Source organism: Grampus griseus (genome assembly GCF_964374135.1).
Source record: "Grampus griseus genome assembly, chromosome: 1".
In the NCBI taxonomy this organism is placed as follows: domain Eukaryota; kingdom Metazoa; phylum Chordata; class Mammalia; order Artiodactyla; family Delphinidae; genus Grampus; species Grampus griseus.
Genome location: NC_139017.1, coordinates 52601223 through 52623370, shown reverse-complemented (window position 1 = coordinate 52623370; position 22148 = coordinate 52601223). Strand labels below are relative to the sequence as shown.

The 22148-nt window shown below is 33.5% G+C and overlaps 1 protein-coding gene across 3 annotated transcripts in view; it reads left to right on the top strand.

Annotated features, from left to right (window-relative positions):
* The window catches only part of KIFAP3 (kinesin associated protein 3), a 149067-nt gene that overhangs the window by 36276 nt on the left and 90643 nt on the right, over positions 1-22148 (top strand). For 2 of the 3 annotated variants that reach the window (XM_082658294.1, XM_082658296.1), the window contains exons 6-9: positions 2726-2825; positions 4066-4190; positions 6372-6470; positions 13008-13186. In XM_082658294.1, the coding sequence (XP_082514420.1) occupies positions 2726-2825; positions 4066-4190; positions 6372-6470; positions 13008-13186 (503 nt within the window). The remainder of the gene's footprint in view (positions 1-2725; positions 2826-4065; positions 4191-6371; positions 6471-13007; positions 13187-22148) is intronic. The other variant, XM_082658295.1, reaches the window with a different exon arrangement.

Genomic DNA, 22148 nt, shown 5'->3' with positions numbered 1-22148 from the left:
TTGCCCTCTGCACCCCTGTTGCTGTGCTCTCCTCCATGGGTCTGAAGCTTCCCCCCCGCCACCCCCCATCTCCACCAGTGAAGGGGCTTCCTAGTGTGTGGAAACATTTCTTCCTTCACAGCTCCCTCCCAGAGGTGCAGGTCCTGTCCCTATTCTTTTGTCTCTGTTTTTTCTTTTGCCCTACCCAGGCACGTGGGGGGTTTCTTGCCTTTTGGGAGGTCTGAGGTCTTCTCCCAGCGTTTAGTAGGTGTTCTGTAGGAGTTAGTTGTTCCACATGTAGATGTATTTCTGATGTATTTGTGGGGAGGAAAGTGATCTCCTCGTCTTACTCTTCTGCCATCTTGGAGGTCTCTCCCCAGCTTAGTTATTGAATATTCCTCCTTTTCCCAGAGATTTGAAATGGTTTTTCTGCTATATGCTGGCCAGTTTTTTATTCAATAGATACTTCTTGAAAGCTTATTCTGTGCCAGATACTGTTCTTATATATTCATAGATATGTTTTGATGCTCTTTTTTCTTTTCCATTGATCTGTTTGATAATTTCCATACTAATATCATACTGTTGTTGTTATGTTTTGTTTTGTACTTTGACTAGAGTTTTAGAGTATGGAGGAGAAATGTTCCAATTTGTTGTTTTCTTTTTTTTAATGTGGTGTTGCTGGTCTTTGTATGTTTTCTTATATATTGTTTTGAGATCACTTTATTATATTCTCTGAGAAAATCTTAACAGAATTTTAATTATGATTGCACTCAAATTATAAATTAATTTTGGGTTATATTTTGATCTGTTGTAAACTTTGTAATTTTCTTTTGGTTTATTTCTTCATAACCTGCTGTGTATAATTCCTATAGCTGTATTTTTATTGAGACATTTTTCTGTTCTTTAGTAAAGAAGAAAAATGCTGAATTTGTGACATTATAGTACATCATTTTCCAAAGTATATTCTAAGAAATGCTGTATCCTCTGGATTATAAGGATGAATGCCTTTGGAAATACTGGATTAAGCAAAGCTAAACCAGATTCTTTATTAAGTAGGACTTTTTTAGAGCTTTTGCATATTACCTATTTATTTGACTTCAGAATAATTGTGTTCAAAACGTATATTATACCAGTGTTCTGTATTATGAATATGAATAATACTGTGAAATGCTATTATAGGGTGTTTTTAAGTTTGTATAAAAAAATTCCTCACTAAGTGGATTAGTAATATAGTGAATTCTTGTTGTTTCATAATCTGAATGGCCAGAAAGCTCAAATAAATGAAATACTTTCATTACCATAATAAATACTTATAATGCAGTCTACGAAGTACAATAGATCCTCAATGCCTATTATAGAAAGTTGAATTATGATCACTATATAATACACAGATATTTTAATTTTTAATGATTTTCAAGATTTAGTCAGCTATGTAACAGTACTAATTTGACACTAGTCTCATTACTTTATGTTTACTTAATGTATAGTAATTCTCATTAATCAATTCATTACCTTTTTCAGGAAAAAGGTGTAACAGGGATATTTATCAATCTATCCTAAAGCTAGTTTCGTTAAAAATTTTTTGCTCTATTTATGCCCGTTGGCATCAATTTAACATGACATTAAAATATTAGACTTATTTTTCTGTGTATAAGTTTTATTTGATTATTAATTTGCTTTATTGAAGTCAGTGTTAGCCTGCTTTAAACTGCTCATTATTTTTTTAGACTTAATCTAGTTTTTCACTTATTCATGAACACATTAAATCAGATGTTAAAAAAAAAACTGGCACTGCAGTAGCAAGTGGAAATGAAAATTAAGAAATAAATTTTTTTATTGTCACCCATAGTATACTTACTATGTTACTTTATTTAAATCATATTTTATTTTTCTATTTACAGTTAGACTTAAAGCTGCATGTTGTGAGTTTTAGTATTTCAGTTTTAAAAATAGCTTTCTGTGTTGGAAAGAAGCATCCTACTTTTTGTCCCAGTTCTATCTTAGCTTTGTTATTTATTTATTTATTTTTAACATCTTTATTGGAGTATAATTGCTTTACAATGGTGTGTTAGTTTCTGCTTTATAACAAAGTGAATCAGTTATACATATACATATGTTCCCATATGTCTTCCCTCTTGTGTCTGCCTCCCTCCCACCCTACCCATCCCACCCCTCCAGGCGGTCACAAAGCAGCAAGCTGATCTCCCTGTGCTATGCGGCTGCTTCCCACTAGCTATCTACCTTACGTTTGGTAGTGTATATATGTCCATGCCTCTCTCTCGCTTTGTCACAGCTTATCCTTCCCGCCTCCCCATATCCTCAAGTCCATTCTCTGGTAGGTCTGTGTCTTTATTCCTGTTTCACCCCTAGGTTTTTCATGACATTTTTTTTTCTTAAATTCCATATATATGTGTTAGCATACGGTATTTGTCTTTCTCTTTCTGACTTACTTCACTCTGTATGACAGACTCTAGGTCTATCCACCTCATTACAAATAGCCCAGTTTCGTTTCTTTTTATGGCTGAGTAATATTCCATTGTATATATGTGCCACATCTTCTTTATCCATTCATCCGATGATGGACACTTAGGTTGTTTCCATCTCTGGGCTATTGTAAATAGAGCTGCAATGAACATTTTGGTACATGACTCTGTGTTATTTATTGATAGTAGACATTTAAAACCAACTACCCTTTATATCAGAGGCAAGGTGAGTGATCATTTTTGTACATCCCCTTTTTCTTTAGAAACTGCCCTTGGTGCATTAGCAAGAGTCCTCAGAGAAGACTGGAAGCAAAGTGTTGAGTTAGCTACAAACATAATATACATCTTTTTTTGCTTTTCCAGGTAAGTGTAAAAATTAGGAAATAAAAGTACTGATCTATATCTATTTCTCTCTGTCTGTGTCATTGATTTAGATAGTAGATCACTAGTTTTCTCAGTCTTCTTATGTATCTAACTATGCTCTGCCTCTAAACTTCTATTTCCGATTCTCTGTCCTCTTTGTTGTTCTGTCTTTCTTTCAGTCTACACTAACCAATGCATATACATGTACAGTAGGATGATATAATGGTTTAGAGTTTAAGAGTTATGGGCTCTGGAAATGGACTCTGGCTTTGAATCCAAGTCCTGCTGTATATTAGCCATGTGATCTTGGTTACATTACTTAACCTTTCTGTGCTCAGTTTCCTCATCTGTAATTGTGGATAGTAATAGGAGCATCCTCTTCAGGAAGGTATAAGAAAAAAGCCTGACGCAGAGTAAGTGCCAGTAAATGTTACTGTTTTATATACAGTTGATCCTTTTTTCCACTAAATATGTACTACCATACTACACGGTCCCCCAGTTGAAACTGTGGATGCAGAACTGCAGATATGGAGGACCCACTATAAGTTATACTTAAATTTTTGATGATACAGAGGGTTGGCACCCCCTTGCATTGTTCAAGGGTCAACTCTCTCTGTGTGTGTGTGTATACACAATATATGTTTGCAAACACATACCTGTTATGTATTCATGTATTTTATTTATACACATATATTCTTTAGAAGGATACTTACTGAGACATTGTGAAAAGTTTCTCACTTCTCAGAAATTCTAGGGAATTTCTTGCCTCTGTTCTAAAAATGTGTCAGCATTAGCAAATAAATATTTACTGAATAAATACTTGGATGAATAAATTGTCTAGGAAACGTATGTAAAACCTGATGGCTAATACTTCACTAGTTTATTTCCTGGTATCAGTTTTATTCAATAATAGTATTGTTATATTATTAGTTTTGTTAGGTGGTAGTCTGAAATTTTATTTTGAGGGTATCTGAATAGTTAAAATGGTGGTTAATTACAAAAATGTGTTTTGTGTAATTTCTAACTTAAAAATAATTACGTTTCAGGTAAGTGTTGTGTGTTAAAATATATTTAATCTCACAATTTCAAGTCTTCCTAGTATACTGTGGGCATATTCATTTATTGAAATACGTATATCAAGTCTCTTTTACATTGTTTGTACCAGTGTTTATCCAAAACAGATTTCCTGAAGTCACAAAATGTATTCCTTTAAATACATACTAAAAACTCTTCTTTAAAGCTTTTCTCAGTTTCATGGACTTATCACTCACTATAAAATTGGAGCTCTGTGTATGAATATCATTGATCATGAATTAAAAAGACATGAGCTTTGGCAAGAAGAACTTTCTAAGAAGAAGAAAACTGATATCCTTTGAAGCGGCATTTCACCCCACTGTTGCCTATTGCTGTGAGCTTTGGATGGAGAGGATTTTGTTTTGTTTGTCATTCACCTTACTTGAAAAAATGCAAGAGTGTGCGCTGAAGGTTAAGATGAAGATTGAAATTATCAGAATGAATATAGTTTTACATATTCTTTTTAATCTTTTTACAACTTTGATTAGGTGATAAGCTAGAGGGAATAGATAATAGTGGTCCTGGATAACTGAATTGGTGAGTCTCTAAGTGACTGTGCTATTTTGTCCCTCAAGATCCTTTAGTTAGCTGAAGTCTGGCTCACCACTGTTTCTTACATGGTTTTCTCTGTGTAATAAGGTGACTTTGATTGGAATGAGTGTGAATTTGGTGAAGAACATAGTTTTAAATTCTATTTTTCTAATTATTAAAAAAGTATTTTTGGACTTACATACAAATTTGAGATGCCTGCAGAAGCATAGAACCTGTGAAAGGAACCTTAAAAAGAATCAGTTTTAACCTTTCAATACAAGAATCTTTTCTGCAACTTCCCTTACAAATCGATTATTTAGTCTCTTCTTTATCATGTCACTGCTTATTGATTTAGCTCATTCTGTGTTTTGACATTCTATTTATTATAATGGTTTTTTGCTTAGTGTACTAAAGTCTACTTCCCAATAACTTCTATCCCTTGATTCTAATCTTGCATACTGAAGCAATATAGAATAAGGATATTTTCTTCAATATCACATTTCTTATATATGAAGATATTTGTCATATTTCTTCTACAACTTTAATTCTAAATTGAAGGTCCTGGCTTATTCATATCTGTCTAATATGACATGTTTTGCAGATGACAAGTCATACAGGTAACTTTCTTTTGAACCCAATATTTATTGATCTCTTTTAAAAAGTAAAAATATTATTTCTGTTGTGCCCAATATCTCATGTTTTCTACCTCCCCTTCGTGGAATACACAAGGCACTATAAAAATACACCCTCATACACACACACAGATTTGACTTTTCTTAATTAGGATCTTTATAGGTTTAGACATTTTCTGTGTGTGCTGTAAGCTTCCGACATCTAGATTGGTGTTGACTTAAACCATGTGGACAACTCAATAATCCTGGAGACTTCAGATCATTTCTTGAGTCCCAAGTTTCCTGAATATACCTAAAATTCATTGAAACTAAGGAGGGGGCAGGATACAGAGAGAACCACTAATGGGACTTTTAGCAATCATTAATTTATACTTTGTGATTGCTTGGTGACAAGAACTGATCTTTTAGGACATATCATATTCCTATAAATATTAGACACCATTGAATGTAAGATACACCATTATTTATGAACCACTACAAAAGGAGAAAGATGCTTCCAATTAAAACTATGACATATCATGGATTATAAGATATATTCAAATTCTGGAGACGTTAAGATGTGCAAAAAATGTGTCTCAGAATCAATGGATTACAATAATTGAAGGAATATAAAAATGACCTATCAGAATTTTGGCCATTTCTCCTAAAATATTTCTATTTTATTAAGTCTTAAGTTTCCTTGTGTTGTGATGCAAGTAACATTCAACAAGGGGGATGTTTTTGAGCGCTTGGGGATCCTGAAGTCATACTGAAGTAATTGGTTATTTCTACAGGTGTCCAAGGGACTATTTGGGGCTATAAGATATAATTTTTAAATTTTGTTTTTCTCTAACTTTGGGATATTTCTCTTTTTGTATGTAGTCTGAAGAGGGTGCTAAAAAGCTTTAGATATAATCAACGTCCTTTCAATATACTAGACATCTGTCCGAAGTGGAATTCACTATTCTTATTAACTAAATCATTCTTTAAGGCTATAACCTTTTTGATTCATGGACCTATTTTTTAATCTGGTGAAAGTTAGAGACTTGTGCACATACCTAAAATATTTACCTACAATTTCTGAGGATTCAAGTACTTGGTGAAGCCTAAACATGTGTTCACCCAAGGTCTGCAAGCACATGCTCGAGCACTTGGTTAAGAAGATTTGTTATAACACAATTGTGCAGGGAATAATATTTTAATTAAACTATTGGTTACAGAAAATAACTGGATAAAATTGCACATAAAATTTATTAGCACTGTTCTTCATAGTATTTTTCATTAGGTTTTCTTTGCTTCAATGAATATGGATGATCCTTAACTTGTTTACTTGATGAAGACCCTGAAAACCAAACCTTGAGAAAAGATTATGAAAAAACCTTTAAAAAATACCAGGGGCTTGTGGTAAAACAGGAACAGCTCTTACGAGGTATGAATACCTAAGCAATGAGAATGCAACAAAGTTCTTACTACACATTCAGCTTGTTCTATTTTTGTCAGATAAATAAAGCTAATACCAGACTAATTGAAAGTTCTGTGAATTTTAATGTACTACAGAATCTTCTGTCTTTAGCATTGATAATGATGTTTTAAATTTCACTCCACTATCTTTCTACCAAAAAGCCCCATTCAGCTCTTAAATGTATAAATTACATTCTTGAAATTGTATTAATCAGAAAGGATTTTTTAATCCAATGTATGACCTTTTCAATAATAAGAATCTTGTCTCTCAAACCCTGCTATATGTATCTTATATGGTGACAATTTTGTTGCTTTCCTAGGAAATTGATGAAAAACTTTTCAAAATATTTCTCTTTAATAAAAAATAGTCTCCTCTTTCTGGGGTTTGTTGAGAGATTTAACAGTTCAATAGTATGGTTTCTCAGTCATTGATAGGATGCAAAATCTTATGTCGTGAGTAAGAATGATGTGGGACTTTTAAGTGTGCATTCAATTCCTGCTCTGTAGCTGACTATTGATTTTTTCCCCCAGCTTTATTGAGATATAATTGATATATAGCACTGTGTAAGTTTAAGGTATACAGTGTAATGGTTTGATACAAGTATATGTTCCAGAATGTTTACCACAATAAGATTACTTAACAAATCCTTCTCCTCACATAATTACCATTTTGTTGTTGTTATGGTGAGAACATTTAAGATCTGTCATAGCACCATTCAAGTATACAGTACAGTATTTTTACCTGTAGTCACCACGCTGTATATTAGATCCTGGAACTTACTCATCTTATAACTGAAAGTTTGTACTCTTTGACCACCATCTCCCCATTTCCCCCACAACCCAGTGTCTGGTAGCCATCAATCTACTCCTTGTTTCTGTGAGCTCAGCGTTTTTAGATTCCACATATAAGCATATAAGTGAGAACATATAGCATTTGTCTTCCTCCATGTGACTTATTTCATTTAGCATAATGCCCTCAAGATCCATCTTTATTGTGGCAAATGTCAGAATATCGTCCTTTTTAATAAACAAGTAATATTCTATTTTATATATATTATATATAATGTATAAGTAATATATGTTATATATTTTATATAATATTTTATATAAAATATACATCACATCTACTTTATCCATTCATCTATGTATAGACACTTAGGTTGCTTCCACATCTTAACTATTATGAATAATGCTGGAGTGAACATGGGGGTGCAGATATCTCTTTGAGATCATGGTTTTATTTCCTTTGGATATATACCCAGAAGTAGGATTGCTGGGTCATATGGTAGTTCTGTTTTTAACTTTTTGAGGAACCACCATACTGTTTTCCAGAGTGGCTGTACCAGTTTATATTCCTGTCAGCAGTACACCAAGGGTTGCCTTTTCTCCACATTTTGCCAGCATTTATCTCTTGTCTTTTTTTTTATTTTTAAAGAAGATGTTGGGGGTAGGAGTTTATTAATTTATTTATTTTTGCTGTGTTGGGTTTTCATTTCTGTGCGAAGGCTTTCTCTAGTTGTGGCAAGCGGGGGCCACTCTTCATCGTGGTGCACGGGCCTCTCACTGTCGCAGCCTTTCTTGTTGCGGAGCACAGGCTCCAGACGCGCAGGCTCAGTAGTTGTGGCTCATGGGCCTAGTTGCTCCGTGGCATGTGGGATCCTCCCAGACCAGGGCTCAAACCCGTGTCCCCTGCATTAGCAGGCAGATTCTCAACCACTGTGCCACCAGGGAAGCCCTATCTCTTGTCTTTTTGATAATAGCCATTCTGACAGGTGTGAGGTGTTATCTCAGGGTAGTATTGATTTGCATTTGATGATTAGTGATGTTGAGCATTTTCATGTGTCTGTTGGCCATCTGTACGTCTTCTTTGGAAAAATTTCTATTCGGATCCTCTGCCCATTTTTTAATTGAGTTGTTTGATTTTTCGATGTTGAGTTGTGTGAGTTCTTTGTGTATTTTGGATATTAACCCCTTATTGGATATATCATATGCAAATATCTTCTCTCATTCTGTAGGCTGCTTTTTCATTTTGTTGATAGCTAGCTTCCTTTGCTGTGTAAAAGTTTTTTAGTTTGATGTAGTCCAATTTGTTTGATTTACTTTTGTTTCCCTTGCCTGAGGAGAAAAATTATTGCTAAGGTTGATGTCAGAGAGCATACTGCCTATGTTTTCTTCTAGGAGTTTTATGGCTTCAGGTCTTACATTTAAGGCTTTAATCCATTTTGAGTTTATTTTTGTATATGATGTGAAAAAGTAGTCGTCCAGTTTCATTCTTTTGCATGTAGCTGTCTAATTTTCCCAACACTATTTATTGAAGAAGCTGTCTTTTAGCCATTGTATATTCTTCTTGCCTCCATTGTTGTAGATTGACCATGTAAATGTGAGTTTATTCCTGTACTCTCTATTCTGTTCCATTGATCTATGTGTCTGTTTTTGTGCCATACCATACTGTTTTGATTACTGTGGCTTTGTAGTATAGTTTGAAATCAGAGAGCGTGGTATCTCCAGCTCTGTTCTTTGTAAAGAACAAAGCTGGAGATATTGTTTTGGCTATTCGGGGTCTTTTTGTTTCCACGTACATATATATTTTAAATTGTTGTATTTTCTTTTTGGAGTGATCCCTTTATCATTATGTAATGTCCTTCTTTTTCTCTAGTTACAGTCTTTGGTTTAAAGTCTATTTGTCTGATATAAGTATTGCTACCCCATTTTTCTTTTTGTTTCCATTTGCATGGAATACCTTTTAACATCCTCTCATTTTCAGTCGGTTTGTGGCTTTAGATCTGAAGTGATTCTCTTATAGGCACCATATGCATGGGTCTTGTTTTTGTATCCAGTCAGCCACTCTGTGCCTTGATTGGAGCTTTTAGTCCATTTACACTTAAAGTATATTGATACGTATGTACTTTTTGCTATTTTGTTCATTGTTTTGGGTTTTTTTTTTTTTAACAGTCCTTTTATGGTCCCTTCTTTTGCTCTCTTCCCTTGTGATTTGATGTCTACCTTTAGTGTTATGTTTGGATTCCTTTGTCTTTTTTGTGTGTGTTATCTATTATAGATTTTTGGTTTGTCGTTACCATGAGGTTTATATATATATATATATATATATATATATATATATATATATATATCTGTTATAAACCTTATGATACATTATTATTTTTGTATAGACAGCCAATTTTACTTTAAAGATATTTAAATATTAAGAAAATAACCTTATATGTTTACTTATATAGTTACTATTTCCACTGATTCTACTATTTTTTGTTAGATTATGTTTCTGTCGTCATTTTCTTTCTGTCTGAAAGATTTCCTTGTATATTTCTCACAGGATAGATTTACTAATGAATTATTTTATCTTTTTACATCTGAGAAATTCTTTTTTTTTCTTTTTTGAAATATTTTTACTGGTTTATAATTCTAGGTTGACAACTTATTTCTATTTTCTAAACATACTGTTACACTGTTGACATGCTTGCATTGTTTCTGATGAGAAGTCTGCTGTCATCCTTATCTTTTCTTCATCTATATATGAGGTTTTTTCCCTCCGGCTGCTTTAAAATGGTCTCGTCATCATTTGTTTTTACCAGTTTGATTATATTGTGCTTTGGTGTAGCTTTCTTCATGTTTCTTGTTCTTGGATTTCACTGACCTTATTGGGATTGTGGATTTATATTTTTTATCAAACTTGGAAAATTATCAATTATTATTTCTTCAGGGACTCCAATTACAGGTATATTAGGTCACTTGACGTTTTTTCCATAGTTTACTGATACTCTTTACATTTTTGCTGTTGTTTTTTTTCTTTGTGTGTTTAATTTTGGATAGTTTCTAGTTATGTCTTCAATTTCACTAATCTTTTCTTCTCCAGTCTCTAAACTGCCGTTAATTCCATTTAGTATACAATCTCAGGCATTGTAGTTTTCATTGCTAGATGTTTGATTTAATCTTCTGTATATCCTCCATGTCTCTACTAAACTTTTAGAAAATTTAGAATACAGTTATATAACTATTTTGATGTTCATGTTCGATCATTCTAACTGTGGTGTCAGTTCTAGAACAGTTTCAGTTAGCTGATTTTTCTTTTCCTTACAGGTTGTGTTTTCCTGCTTTTTTGGAATGGCTAATAATCTTTGATTGGAGGCAGGACAATGTGAAATTTTCATTGTTAGGTGATGGATATTATTTTATTCCTATAAATATTCTATTCCTGAGCTTTATTGTGAGACATAATTAAATTATTTGGAAGCAGTTTGATCCTTTTGGATCATTCTCATAAGATTTATGAGTTTGGACATGAGCAGCATTTAGTCTAAAACTAATTATTCCATACTACTGAGGCAAGGCTCATGTGAGAACTCTACCCAGTGGCCCATTAATTATGAAGTTTCCAGTATAGCTGGTAGAAAGAGGCATTATTTCCAGCTCTGTGTGCATGTCATGTATTTTTTCTTCTAATTCTTTCATTTTGTTCTGCCCCCAGCCTCAGATTTGTAACACATGTGACTAGTCAGTACTCTGCTCAATATGTAAAGTAGACCTCTGCAGAACTCTGGAACTCTTCTCTTTTTGAAGCTCTGTCCTCTCTGGTATTCTTTTCTGTGAACGCTAGCCCCCTTGGCTTTCCTGGTCCCTTGCTTCCATCTCTTCATTCAAGAATTCTTTGGGGTTCTTCTGGGATTTTTCCTTATCTGTTTCATGACCTGGAATCTCTCAAGACAGTATTCTGGGCCAATCATGGGCCAGGTCATTTGTTTCTTATCTCTCTGGGATAACTATCCGTCATCATCTGGTGCTCAGTGTCCTGAAAACCCTTATTTTAGTCTTTTTGTTGTTGTTGTTATTGTTTCTGGTGAGGGTTTCCAATCTGGTCCCTGCTCCTCTTATGTATTAATTTCCCAGAGTTGCCAAAACAAAGTACTGCAAACTGGGTGATTTAAAACAATAGAAATTTCACAGTTCTGGAGGCTAGAAAGCCAAAATCAAGATTTCAGCAGGGCCATGCTGCCCCTGAAGACTCTAGAGAAGAATCTTTCCTCGGCTCTTCCTAGCATTTGGTGGCTTCTGGCAGTCCTTCGTGTTTCTTGGCTGTGGCTGCATCTGTTCATTCTCTGCCCACATCTTCACATGGCCTTCCCACTGCATCTGTCAGTTATGTCCTCTCTTCTTATGAGGACCCCAGTCATTGGTTTCAAGGACTACGTTAATCTATTATGACCTCATCCTAACTAGTTACATCTGCAAAGACCCTGTTTCCAAATTACTTCGAATTCCTAGGTCCTGGGTGGATGGAAATTTGAGGAGAACACTATTCAACCCACTTACATCTGTCTTGGTTGCAAGAAGAAGTCTACTATATGCTTTTCCAACACAACTTTAAAACCTTTTATTAGTGCCTTGCATGGAAAATCAGCATGGTGCAATAGTGTAAATGTGTGAGCTTTGGTTTCTGGTGGGTTTTCTTGCTGTGTGGCTAGGGCAAGGTATTTAACTTCTCTGAATCTGGGGTTCCCCATCTGTAAAAATTTTTATAGTATTTCTTGCCTCGTAAAATTGTCTTAAAATGGGTTACTGTTTATATATCAACTAGTACAGTGCCTGGCATATAGTAGGTACTTAATTAGTGAGAATTGCTTTTCCATTTCAAATATTTGTTAAATAAAAGTTTATATGTATGCATATATATTTTTCATAAAGGTTTAGAGATGGTTTATAAGAGTACATAAAATGAAATACTAAAAAAATTGAGCAAAATCAAGACAATAGGAGAGCAAAAAGACTATATTGGCCATAATAGTCTATGTAATTCTGACAGAAAACTTTCAGGTTTAACTCTGAAGCTTCCTGTCAGTCAAGGCCAAATGGAAAACATTATCTGTTACATAATCTCATTGTCAAAAGGGAACAATTAAATGAGTTTCTTGTGAGAATGTAAGCATTTTTATTACCAGTATCTAAAAGAAATTTTACTTAGAACTAGTAGACAGTGGCCTCAACTTTGGTTAGTGTAACAGTTATTTTACTGAATTTCATATGGCCGTTTTCTGTAGACTATCAAAAACTCATTTTGAATATGAAAAATAGGTTTTAGTATCCTTAAATTCAGCTCTAGCTGTACTCTACATTTTTTAGCACAGCAGCCCCTAATTGTTGAAATTTTACCTTGTTTTCTACATGCTTGCCTGTTTTATTATTTGCTAACATATACGTTTAATTGACATTTGATTACAATTAACCTCTTAGCTCCAAGAGGGTAGGAATCATTGACTTATTTTGGTTATTGTGTCTTTCTCAGCATCATAAGAATATTATTTTATATATAAGTTTTGTTTCATATAGCATATATATCAATAATAATAGTTTTCTAATGAATAAATTAACTAGTTAAAATTTTCAAGATAATATACTATCTTCTACATCTGTTACTTTAATGGGTAGAAATGATTTATTAAATTGTTGATTCAATATGCCAGTTATTTAACTCTCATTTATTTTACTTTCCTAGTTGCTCTTTATTTGCTTCTGAATCTTGCTGAGGATACACGTACAGAGCTGAAGATGAGGAACAAGAACATAGTTCACATGCTGGTGAAGGCTCTTGATCGGGACAATTTTGAGCTGCTTATTCTAGTTGTGTCATTTTTGAAGAAACTCAGCATTTTTATGGAGAATAAAAATGATATGGTAACTTACATTGAAACAGCCCATGTTCACCATTTTTGAGTTAGAATATTTTGATAAAAAGTAAACACATTATCCCCCTACTGAGATAATTCTAAATGAAAATTTTACAATGGCAGTAACTCACTTAAGTGGCTTCATTAAGAAATATATTTCATATTAGTTAATTATCCAGATAATTAAAGTTTTCTGGATAAAAATATTTTCCTAATATATTGTACAGAATGAATCTTTCCATATTAAACATAATATATAGAAAGTAATTTTAACTTTAGATTGTGTTTCAGAGTCATCTGGCCTTATTATTTTCCCCTAAGGTACTTTTCTCCTGCATTTCTGGTATTAGTGTGTGGAATTACAGTTTAGCCCAATTTGTTTCTCATTTATCATTCCAATTGGTAGCTGCAACCTGTTGATTCTGCTTAAGTATCTCTTGAAGCTATCTGTTCTTTCTATTCCCAGTGCCATTGTGTTAGTTCATGCCCTCTTTATTTATACACTCTTCATTTCTTGTTTGAATCATTACAGTAGGTTCCTGTTTGCCATCTTACATTGTGTTGATGCAGTTGTCTTTGAGAAATAGTACAAATTGATCATATATTATTTCTCCAGCTGAAAAATATGTATAATATAGAAATATAGAGAGATGGAATAAAAAAATCTGCTTTTTTCCATGTCATTAAAAAGTCTTTGTAAGCACAGTGTTATATTAAATAGATCATACATTAACCATACCTTGCCTTCAGATACTTAAGTTGTTCATAATTTTAGCTATTATAAATAAGACTTCAGTGGACACATTTGTACATGCATCTTTGTCTGTATTTCTGTTTATTTCTTAGGATAGATTTCTCAAAATGGAATTATTGGATCATTGGCTTTAACTCCATTGGAAACTATTTTAGAACTGCATGTTAATACAAGTCATTATGTGACTGTGTATTATTGGTATAAGTGGATTCTCCTTCAGATAGTCTAAATATATAGTAGTTCTACCTGTTCTTTTTCCTTCTTTTAAAATCTAATGAGCTAGGAAGTAGCTTATGCTTATTGAACAATATGGCGTGCTCTTTGAAAACCTGAGACTGATTAATTAGATTTAATAAGTGCCTTGAATTCTGATACTTGGAATACATGAAATTTTATTTTATCCACAGATATTTAGTATGTGTCATTTTCATCATTAGTTTTGATGATTATTGATGATCACTGTGTCTGATACTCTTTTAAGATTGAATTTACTTAATCAAAAACATGTTTTTGTTTTTATCAATCTTATATTCAAGAATAATATGACATGGTGATATATATACTCCTGAGTATAGTTAGAGTGTGGCTAAGTAGTCGCTTCTCCTTGCTGTAAGTTGAAATATATTCTTCCATTTATGTGTTTAGAATAAGTTCACCTTTATTAGGTTTGCAAAATTCAAATTGATTTGCCATAAGCATGTGTCTACTGTGCATTGCTTAGATTTGTATTTAGATGATACTCTTCTTATGTGTTTATTCTGTCAAAACTGATCTCAGGTATATAATTAAAAATTATTTTCTGGTAAAATCATAGATTCAGAAAATAGAATATAAATTGTCTCATCAAACCTCAGTTTTTATTGGGGAGGAAAAACAGGTTCAGAAAAGGTAATTCATCCAAGGTCATAATAATTTGATTGGCAGGGTTTTTAGGGTAGATGTTATGAATTTCATCTTTTATTGTGGAAAAGAATTCATTTTATTTAAGGGTGTTGTATAGAATTAGGATTTTTAGAGCTCAGCTGGACCTTATCTCTATGTTTACATTTTGTAGATTAACTCCTAGTTTTACAGATGAAGTAACAGAGGATTAGAGAGGTTAAGTAATTTGCTCAAGGAAATATCTCCAGGATTCGGCTTCCTACTCCTTTTCTCTGCCTCCAAGGCAAAATTTATTTTTGTTTTTATTTTATATTGTTTTTTTAAAAAAGATTTTTATCAAGACTAAGTATAAGCAATTTTTAAATGTTGGCTTTCAGAAACACTGAAAAATAATTACTTAAAGGTTGAAATAAATTTGCTTGTCAGTTTGATAAACTGTCACTTTGTAGAGAACTTTTAATAAAAGTACTAATTAACTATAAATTCCATTTTAGAGACATAAAATTAAGAGGGTTTTGCATGTTGAGACAATGACTAAATTTAGCTTTGGGCATTGGGCTTTTATCAGCCAGAAACATGATTAGAAGACTGTGTCTAGTGTTTAACTATCTGATTGGGCTACATGTTTTACATTCCATTCTTTGCAATGGAAATACAAATTAAAAAAAAAAAACTCTCCAAGTTACTTTATTAAGTTTGCCATAACCACCAGTGTGTACTGTTGCTGTTTTGAAAGAAAAATATTACTTAATATAATTAGTAACAGATGAAGCCTGTGGCATTTTTATTTAAGAGGGATGGAGGGGAGGGATGACTGATCCATTTGTGAGGTTGTATTATTTATTTAAATAAAGTGTTCATTTTACTGTTATAATGAACTAATACTGACCTTGCTTTTTAGAGTTATATATTTTAAAGGAAGTTTACTTTGCATAAAAAATCTTTCAATTAATTATTTAAATTGAGTTTTCGTATTTTTTATGTAAATACAATATGATTAAAAGGGAATAAGTCATATTAGAATATGAATTTAAGAACAACAGAGAGGATATATATTCCTTGGGTTGCTTATTTTCTTATTAAGTTTTGAGACTTGTTTTTGTATTTTGAATATAAGTCTTTTATCAGTTATGTTTCCAAGTATTTACTACTTTTCTGTGGCTTGTGTTTTCATTTTCCATGAAGAGCAAAAGGTTTTAATTGTTATGAAATCAAGTATATCAAAAAAAATTTTAATAGATTGTATTTTGGTGTTATATCTAAGAAATCTTTTCTTTTTTTTTTTTTTGTTTTTTTGAAATCTTTTCTTAACTCAAGGTCACAAAGATTTCTTCCTGTGTGTTTTTCGAGGAGTTTTGTAGGGTTTGTGGTGTTGTTGTTTTTGTTTTAGTCTGTGATCCATCCATTTTTAGTGAATTTTGCAGATGGTGCAGTGTATAGATCAATATCCATGTTTTGAATATGGATTTCCAATTGTTCCTGCACCATTTGTTGAAGAGACTATCCTTTCTCCACTGAATTGCCTTTGCACCATATTGAAATTGCCTTTGTACTGTTTTTGTTGAAAATCAGTTGGCTATGTATGTGTGGTTTTATTTTTGGACTCTTTTCTGTTCCATTAACCTATGTTTCTATGCTTTCGCTGATACATTTTTGTCGTGATTACTGTAGCTTTATAATCTTGAAATAAGGTAGTGTGAACCCTCAAATGTTGTTGATGTTTTTCAGAATTATTCAGGCTATTTCAAATTCTTTGTCTTTCCATATATTTAGAATCAACTAGTCTATTTCTTTAACAAAATATCCTGGAATCTTGATTAAGATTGCATTGAATCTATTGGCAGGATACAGTATATTGACCGTATTGAAGTTTCCGATACATGAACATGGTATAACTCTCCATTTATTTAGGTGTTTCTTGATTTCTTTCATCATTTCATAGTTTTAAGCATATGTATTTTGCACATATTTTGTTAGATTTATACTTAAGTGTTCTACCATTGTAATGGTAGCTTTTAAAAAAGAATCAATTTCCTGTTGTTGAATGATAGTACATAGATATACAGTTGAATTTTGTATATTGACCTTATGTCCTGTGACCTTGCTAAATTCATTTTTTTACTTGGGATTTTCTAAGTAGACAATTATATTACTTGTAAATAGAAAGTTTTATTTTGTCTATTCTTAGCTATATACTTTTTATTTCTTTTCTTTTGCCTTTTTTTTTTTTTTTTTTTTGGTCTTACTGTACTGGCTAGGCCCTCTAGTATGATGTTAAAAAGGAATGCTGTGACTTGACATCCCAGCCTTGTTACTGGTTTTAGGAAGAAAACAATGTCTTTTACTATTAAGTGTAATTTAATATAGTTTTTTTTATAGATACTTCATTGGTTTAAGTAAGTTCTGTTCTAGTTTGCTGAGAATTTTTATCAGGAATGGTAGTTGGATTCTGTCAAATGCCTTTTCTGCATCAATTGAGATAATCACATGGTATTTCTTCTTTAGACTGTTAATGTAGTGAATTGTATTGGTTGACTTTCAAATGTTAAGCCATTCTTGCATTCAGCAGGTAAACACAACTTGGTCATGATATATTGCCTTTTTATATATTGCTAGATTTGATTAGCTAATATATTGTTAAAAATTTTTGTGTCTGTGTTTATGAGGGATTACTAGTTTATAGTTTCCTTATGATGCCTTGGTCTGGTTTTACTATTAGGGTAAGTCTGACCTCATAGAATGAGTTGGGAAGTATTCCCTCTTCAATTTTTTTGGAAGGGTTTGTGTAGAATTGGTGTTATTTCTACTTAATTGTTTAATAGAATTCACCAGTAAAAAAGTCATCTGGAGGTAGAGTTTTCTTTCTTTGAATTTCTTTAATACCTATAAGACTATTCAGGTTATCTGTTTATTTTTGAGTGGTAGCTTTGCAGTTTGTATCTTTCAAGTAGTTTTTCCATTTCATCAGTGTTGTCAAATGTATAGGTGTAAAATTTTTTGTACTTTTTCCTTCTTATATCTTCAGAGTCCAAAGGTCTGAAGTGACTTTTTCTGTTGCATTACTGATATTGGTAATTTGTTTTTCTCTCTTTCTCTCTCTTTTTTAATAGGTTAGTGGTTTATCAGTATTATTAATATTTTCAAAGAACCAGCTTTTGGTTTCATGTTTGATTTTTGGAGGATATTTTCACTGAATATAGAATTCTAAGTTGACATACTTCATAAATATCTCTGCATTGTTTTCTGGGTTGCATAGTTTTTGATAAAAAGTCTGATGTCATTCTTATCTTTTGTCCTCTATATATAGTGAGTCTTTTATTTTCTGCCTGCTTCCAAGATTTTATCTTTGATTTTCGAAGTTTGAATATGGCCAGGCACACAAGTGCATGTGTGTGTTGTATTCTACTTGGGGTTCTTTGAGCATGGATCTGTGTTTTTGATGTCCTTCATTGTTCTTGGAAAATCCTTAGCCATTATCTTTTCAGGTATTCCTTTTGTCTCTTTCTGCCTCTCTTCTACTGGCTTCCAGTTACACATGTTAATCCATTTGGTATTGTCTCATGGCTCTTGAATGCTGTGTTGCTGTGTTTTGTTCTTCTCGTTTTTATTTTTTTGGGGGGTGGGGTGGGGTTCAGTTTGGAAAATTTCTATTGACCTACCTCTGGGTTTACTAATCCTGGCATTAGCTATATCAAGTCTACTAATGAGCCCTTTGAAGTTTTCCTTCATCTTCGTATTATGTGTGTTGTGTGTTTTAAAATTTAATTCTTTTGGTATCATTTTTTTCTGTGAGATTATCTGTGTTTACATGTGTTTTTCATCTTTTCCAATAGAGCCTTTAACATATTAATCATAGTTATTTTAAATTCTCTGTCTAGTAATTATACAAGTCATATCTGAATCTGGTTCTGTTGATTACCTTATCTCTTATCAATGGGTTATTTTCTTGCTCTTTCATGTATCATAATTTTTTGTTGAAAGCTAGATATTATGTGTAGATTAGTAGAGTGAGATAAATATTATTTATGTATGGAAATGGACAGACCTTTATTTTAGGTCTTTAATGTAGGGGGGGATTAAGTCATTTTTGTCAAGAGTTTAGCTATATTTGGTTATCCTCCAGGCACCATTAGCTTCAAATTCATCTAGCGTTTCTTTGTCTTTGGTAGAGTATTGATGGTCAGAGGATTTTTCTCATTGTTCATGTTCCACCCTCTATTTCAGGCTTTCCTAGCGTGCCTGTGACTCAAAGAGGCTTTCTCCTCATTTTAACTCTCCCCCAGTAATATACTGCTGTTATTTGTCACTTGGCTTTTGCTAATCTGGTGCCAGGGGCAGGGAGGGGATAAGAAAAGAGACTTTTTCCATTGTTCTAATTTAGTTTCAGGCTGCTCTTAGGCTTATCCTGTGTCCATGGTTTTCAGCAATGGGGCTTCCTAAGTCATCCTGTCAACACCTCTCAGGAATTTTTCTCTGTTTCCTTGCCCCAGCTGCAGTGGGTCTTCACCTATGCTTCAGATGTGACAGGATTTGCCATACTTCCCCAAGAGGCTTAAGTCTTTTTTTTTTTTTTTTTTTTTTTTTAAGGGGAAATGGGAGAAAAAGATCCAGACAGGATTTTATGCCTTCTCCCCCGTGGCAGCTGTGCCCCTCTCCCAGACCCATGCCACTGAGGGGAAGTTTTCTTCCATCTCCTGTCCTATCCCCAGTTTTTCTTGTGACCCTCTGATAAGGTCCTTGGAAAAGAGCTTGCAAGTGGTTGCAAACTCCCTGAGCATCTGTAGCTTCAGAGTTCTACAGTCTCAGGCTACTTCACATTTGGCCTTTAGCTACTTGTTTAAAAGTTTTTGTGCAGTCTTCCTAGCAACTTCTGTGGCAGCTTTCTCTCCAGTGCTCTGCTCCATATAAACCAGTGCTCATGACCCTTATCTCCTTGGGGGTGCCTATTTTCCTTATATTTCAGGCCAGTTGATTTCCGTGCAACCTCAGCTCTCTGGGTTTTTTTTTTAAGTTATGATTTTGTATTTGGATTTTTCTTGCAGTTAGAGTGGGAACCATATCCTTTCCAGATTTTTACATCCTTAGAGGAAGTTTGAGATTCTGCTTACTTTTCTTAATCACTAATGCCTCTATCTGACTAATTGCATGGCATTTTAGTTAATCTGACTACTTCTGTTTTTGCCTTCTTCCAATATATTCTCTACTTTGTAGTCAGAATGACAGTTTTTAAAGAGCTTCTCGAATGTTATATTTTCCATGTTACTTCGGGGCCTTTGTACACTGCTGTTTTTTCCATCTAGACAGCTCTTTCCTCTGCCTCTTCAATTAACGTTAGCTAATTTCTGTTCATCCAGTACGTTGTTCTTCCTCAGAGAAGCCTTCCTTGACAGCTCCTCACACTGAGATTATATCAGGTTTACTCCTTATATTCTCTCATGGTACTCTGTTTATTTCTCACATATAATATCACAATTTATACAGTTACAATTAGGTAACTGTATAATTGTGTGTGAGACGGTTGTTTTGGTTTTTTAACTGTATTTCATGCTCTCTAGAATATAAGCTCCATGAAGACAGGAACCATTTCTTTCTTGTTCACCAAAATATACCCAGGGCTTAAATTAAGAAATATTTTTTGAATGGATAAATAAATAAAGCTGGAAAAGAAGTTATACACTGTAATCAAAGAAGCTACTATAAGAATTACAGTTTTACATAAATGTGACAAATATTTGTCCCTGGCCTCTGTGGAAATTATTGTGTGAAGTTAACGAATGAATCCTGCAGCCTGCTTGGAAGACTAAACTAAGAGAAAGGGAGAACCAAAGTTAAAGAGTCTTTGGAGATGGACTTGTACTTTTTAATAAAGAGCTCTAGGATATGACTGCAGTGTGGCCATGGAGTATAGATACAGGTCTGAAGGAAAAATTGTTGTTGGTTTGTCAATTTACCATTTAAAAAAAATTGTTTACTCCTTGGCATGGAATGAAAGGAAAAAAATATATTGAGGCCTCAATTATTAATGTGATTTTTATGAGGTCAGTGAAAATTTACAATAAAGATATGGGAAGGGTGGTATAAATAAATGCTTTAGACCTCCCATAAAAGAAAAAGTAGAGCAAGGTTATTCATAAATATTTTGGTAATGAACAAGAAAAATATGTAGTTATATAGAATTTCTCTCCTTTTTTGGCTGTTTCTTTGTAACAATGATGGGAGATATTTTTATAACCAAATTTTTCTGATTATTACTTTAAGAAATGTGAGTACAGGGCTTACACTACCAAGTAAGTTCTATCCTCTGATTTCTCATCCTAAAACAAGCTCTCTTGAGGCAATTTCATAATCTTCTAGAGTGGGGATCAACAATCTTTTTCTGTAGATGGCTAGAATAATCTGTATTTTAGGCCTGCCCTTCATATGGGCTCTGTTGCAACTACTCATCTCTGCTGTGTAGCATGATAGCAGCCATAGACAGTTTATAAACAAATGAACGTGGCTGTGTTCCAATAAAACTTTACTTATGAAAACTGAAATTTGAATTTCAAATAATTTTCATGTGTCATGAAATATTTTTCATTTTTTTTCAACCATTTAAAAGTGTAAAAGTCAGAAACCATTTTTAGCTCTTGGGTTGTATGAAGACAGATGGCAAGCCAGATTAGACCCCACTAGCCATAGTTCACTGATCCCTGTTACAGAGTTTAAACTATTACTCGTAGCCCAGCTTCTCTTCTGATTTTTGAAGATTTCCAAATATCCACTGAATATCATCTCAAACATGACAAAACTTTTAGTAATTTTTTGCCCTCCTTGTCCTACACCTGTTTTTCAATTTAAAGATCTTAGTTAATGGCACCTACGTCCACCTTATTGACTATGCAGAAAAGGAACCTGAGATTGCTCTCCCATAGGCCTTCTTTCAAGATTGGCCCTGGGCTGGTGTCTAGACTTGGACTCAGGAGTGTTCTCACTGTTTCCTAACTCATACGTGTAGCTTACTCTTTACACAAGCAGTGTGGCTTAAGCTAAACACCTGCTTTCCTTCTCAGGGTTTGGAATTTTATTTTATGCTAGGCAGAGGTTTCCTATGTGACCAGCCCCGAATAAAAACCTTGGACATCGAGTCTCAGTCTCAGTTCAGTGCTGGAGCATGTTCTGTGTGATTCTATGAGGAGAGGGTTCTAAGAAGCTTACACCTGGCTTCTTTCAGACTTTGCCCCCATGTGCCTTTTCCCTTTTCTGATTTTACTTTGCATCCTTTTATTGTAATAAATCATAACCATGAATATGACTATATGTTGAGTCCTGTGAGTCCTCCTAGCAAATCGCA